Source organism: Acanthisitta chloris, unplaced genomic scaffold (assembly GCF_000695815.1).
Source record: "Acanthisitta chloris isolate BGI_N310 unplaced genomic scaffold, ASM69581v1 scaffold6247, whole genome shotgun sequence".
In the NCBI taxonomy this organism is placed as follows: domain Eukaryota; kingdom Metazoa; phylum Chordata; class Aves; order Passeriformes; family Acanthisittidae; genus Acanthisitta; species Acanthisitta chloris.
In genome coordinates this window covers 27,404-31,161 of record NW_008682013.1, presented here as the reverse complement: position 1 = coordinate 31,161, position 3,758 = coordinate 27,404, and the positions used below count along the sequence as shown (strand labels likewise).

The window sequence follows — 3,758 nt, the reverse complement described above, 5'->3', positions numbered from 1 at the left end:
AACATCCTTTCCGCCCACAGTCTGGGTCTTGCAAGACCTCAACAGCTCTCCCAGCCACAGCCTCACCTCCCTCTGAGCCTCAGCTCGGGTCAGGATGGTTTGTTACACCCTGAGGGCCCTGAAAGTCATAGTGACTGTTGTTCCAGTGTGGCACTGCTGGCTGTGGGGACGCTGCCCCTGGGGGGTAGCACAGGCAGGATGGCTCCAGCCCTGCCGGGGGCACAGCAGGGAAGGGACAAGCACCACTAGAGGAGGAGGAGGAAGAGGCTCTTTCCCAGGGACAGCAGAGGTGAGAACACCCACCCAGCCAGAGCAGGCACCTCCCCTGGTCCCTGTGCCTGCAGGCAGCATCCATGGCACAAAAAACTGGTGTAAAATCAAAAGCAGCTAAAAAAGCTTTAGGAGTATAAATAGGCTGTGAGCTTCTTATGAAACCCTAGAGCTGGGAGGAGGGCAGAGAGCCTTCTGGGAGGACTCTGTGTTACCTCAGCACCTGAAGTCTCATCACCAATTGGAAATTCCAGTGTCCTAAGGCACAACTTTTGATTAACACAGAGGGTACCTACCATCCCCACCCACTGCCCGAGGGGCAGGTGTGAGAGCTACTAGGACAGAACAAAAGCAGCACTTGTTTCTGTGGACAAAGGTTAGAGAGTAGAGGAAGATGGGCTGTGGGTGTTGTCAGGCTCTGACCCAGGCACTGCTGAGGGATCCATGCGCCCAGGGACCTGCTGGTTCCAGTGCCAAGGTTCAGAGCCAAATTCCCCATTGAGGCTGAGGGAAGACAGTTTAACTGGGGCTTTTGTGAAAGTGGAGGAACAGGCTAAAACCTGTTAATGATCTGTTTTCCAGAGTTCTCAACAGCAGTGGGAAAAGCAAGGAGTCAATATGTGGAATTGAGTAGGAATGGGTTCAATTCAGCCTTCCTGAGAAGGAGCCCCCCAGGAGTCATCCCACCCTCAGCCTGACAGGTGCAAGGACTGAACACCCCCTGTGCTCCCACACTGCTCCGAGGGGCGATGGTGACAGAACACCACACACACACCACAGTTACTTGTGGCCCTCAGCTGTATTTTGTCCTTTTTTTTTTGTAACACTCAAACCTTAATATTTTCTGTTCATAAAACCTCAGGGGATATTGGAAGGGAACTAAAAGCACATCTGTCCTGTCCACAGCTGAAACTCGGGCGTGGGTGAAGACTGAACCTGGAGTGGAGTGTTAGTCAGTTGTAAACTGTTGGAGATGTGTGCATGGTGCACAGCTGAGTGCACGGGAGGCAGGGACGGGGACACATCATTCCAGCTCCGATAACGTGCACGGCCGTCGGAACTCCTGTCCCCGCTCGTGGAGCCACTTGTTGGATACTGCAAAGACACAGAGGTATGGCATCACTGCACCTGCTCAGCTCTTCTACTGAAGCTCAGTCTGTGCTGTTGGCCAGATTTCAGTTAAACACAGGATTATCTTGATTTTCTAAAGGATTTTAATCATGGAATGGTTTAGGTTGCAACGGACCTTGAAGACAATCTCATTCCACCCCCCTGTCATGGGCAACTGTGAAGTTGGTCTAATATATACAAGAGGGAAAAAAGTTCCCAGGAGAGCTGCAAAACTACAAAAGACACTGAAAATATATGTAGTATTAGATGTATTTTATATGTGTAATAAAATCATAGTAGGTTGGTTAAGGGGTGGGAATGGAGTTTGGAGATGATCCAGTGCCAACCCCCTGCCCTGGGCAGGGACACCTCCCACCAGAACAGGTTGCTCAAGGCTTTAGCCAACCTGGCTTGGAACACTGCCAGGGCTGGGGCAGCCACAGCCTCCCTGGGCAACCTGTGCCAGTGTCTCACCACCCTCACAGCAAAAACTTCTTCCTGATATCTAATCTAACTTTCCCTCTTTCAATTTCTCCCCATTACTCCTTGTCCTGTCACTGCAGAAAATGTGCTATCTATGTAATATATACAACCTATGGAGAGATGGATAGTAGATAAAGTAAATTAAATCGATTTATTTACAAAGAGCTTCATTTCTAGCTTGTTTCTATTCCACCCTGAAGTCCAGAGGACAAGGAACCCGAGGCAGAGCAGCAGAGCCCCAGGCATGAGGAGGGGGTGAGGGTACTTACCCCACTTGTTGCCCACCAGGACGGGGCAGGCCGCATGCCGTGTGCTGTAATCGCCCTCTCCGCTGGGGAACAGGTTGTACCAGAACACAGCTGTTCCCTGCAAAGGGCAGGGCAAACACTCAGTCTTTTCCTCTGTACAATACACACTTTGACACCAACTCACTTGATGACAAGGCAGGGGTAGGTGTGTTCTATTTCAGGTTCTCCTCTTAAACTGAAGGCTCCTTTCCATATTCTAACATTTGCTTCCAAAGGAGTGAGTCTCCTTTGCCCCACTGTGTCTGTATGTACTTGGCTCTTAGGTTTTTTAAACCCTCAGCCAGTTTCATTCAACTCCTAACCACTTTACTCAAAGTGAACAGCAGGCCAGCACAGGCAGAGCTCACTTAGAGTCACAGAATCATCAAGGTTGGAGACCCCTACGGTCATCCAGTCCAACCATTAACCTGTCACTGCTGGAACTCTAAACCCTAAACCACATCCCTCCAGTGCCACATCCAGACACCTCTTAAACACCTATAGGGATGGTGACTCCACCACCTACTGGGAAATATTCCAGTGCCTCAATACCCTCACAGGGAAAACATTTCTCCTCACATCTCCTCTGACTCTGCCCTGTCTCAGCTCAAGGCCATTCCCTCTAGTCCTCTCCCTGCAGCCATGGCAGGACAGACCATCCCCCACCTCTCTCCAAGCCCTGTCAGGGAGTTGCAGAGAGCCATGAGGTCACCCCTGAGCCTCTTCTCCAGGCTAACCAACCCAACTCCCTCAGCCCTTCCTCATACAACACGTCCTAGTGACCCTCTGAGGGAAAAACCCAACAGCAACACACCATTCCAGGCAGAATTCCCTACAGACACCTCAAGACTGCACCTACTCACAGATCTGAGTTTTTTCAAGATGCGTTTTGAAACTCTGTAATATTTTGCATCATATCTAACTATTTATAATGCACAGTCTGTGCACTGGAAGCAGCAAAGTCCAAAACATAACTACACACCAACATGCAGAACGTTGGGCACTTGGAATCAACACTGCAGTTCACTGTCAGCACCTCTGCGCTGCCATGAGCAGTGCTATGACTGTCCTTGTCTTCAAAGTTGGTTTTAAAGCTCTCTTTTGTGCCTGTTGTCTTCCAGAGGGTGCAGAGGAGAGACTGTGCCAGCTGAACCCCACTCACCTTCCTGGGCCAGACGCTGGCTCCCACCTCGGGAAAGACCGTGGCTCCCCCTGCTGACACATCGCTCATCTGCGCAGGTGAGGAAGGCACAGGTGAGTTTTGCAACACAGAATTGGGTTATCGCCTATCAATCCTACCTCCAAACCCCGGATCACTCCATGATTAACAGCTTTAAAAAGGCCCAAACCCACTCGGGCTGCTCCCAGTGCAACCTCACACTCATCCCACTGTTACACACTCATGTTTGAGCACTGAATATGCTGTAAACATACAGATACAAAAATGAACAGCAATCAGCTAATTGAAGCTGATGCTCAATTTCAAGGAGCAAAAACCTCCTTAAGAGCTCATGGAAGAACCATGAAGTGTGGGGAAGAAGATACTCCATATGTATCACCCCAAATCACACAATGTCCTGAGCTGGAAGGAACCCACAAGGACCATAG

General features: G+C 50.1%; 1 protein-coding gene across 3 annotated transcripts in view; it reads right to left on the bottom strand.

Annotated features, from left to right (window-relative positions):
• Positions 1-1,133: 1,133 nt before the first annotated feature.
• P4HA1 (prolyl 4-hydroxylase, alpha polypeptide I) overlaps positions 1,134-3,758 on the bottom strand; it is a 24,644-nt gene continuing 22,019 nt past the window's right edge. For 2 of the 3 annotated variants that reach the window (XM_009078323.1, XM_009078325.1), the window contains 3 exons: positions 3,313-3,381; positions 2,133-2,229; positions 1,295-1,365 (listed from right to left, as the gene is read on the bottom strand). In XM_009078323.1, coding sequence (XP_009076571.1) covers positions 1,295-1,365; positions 2,133-2,229; positions 3,313-3,381 — 237 coding nt within the window. Of the gene's footprint in view, positions 1,366-2,132; positions 2,230-3,312; positions 3,382-3,758 lie in introns of all 3 variants that reach the window. The other variant, XM_009078324.1, reaches the window with a different exon arrangement.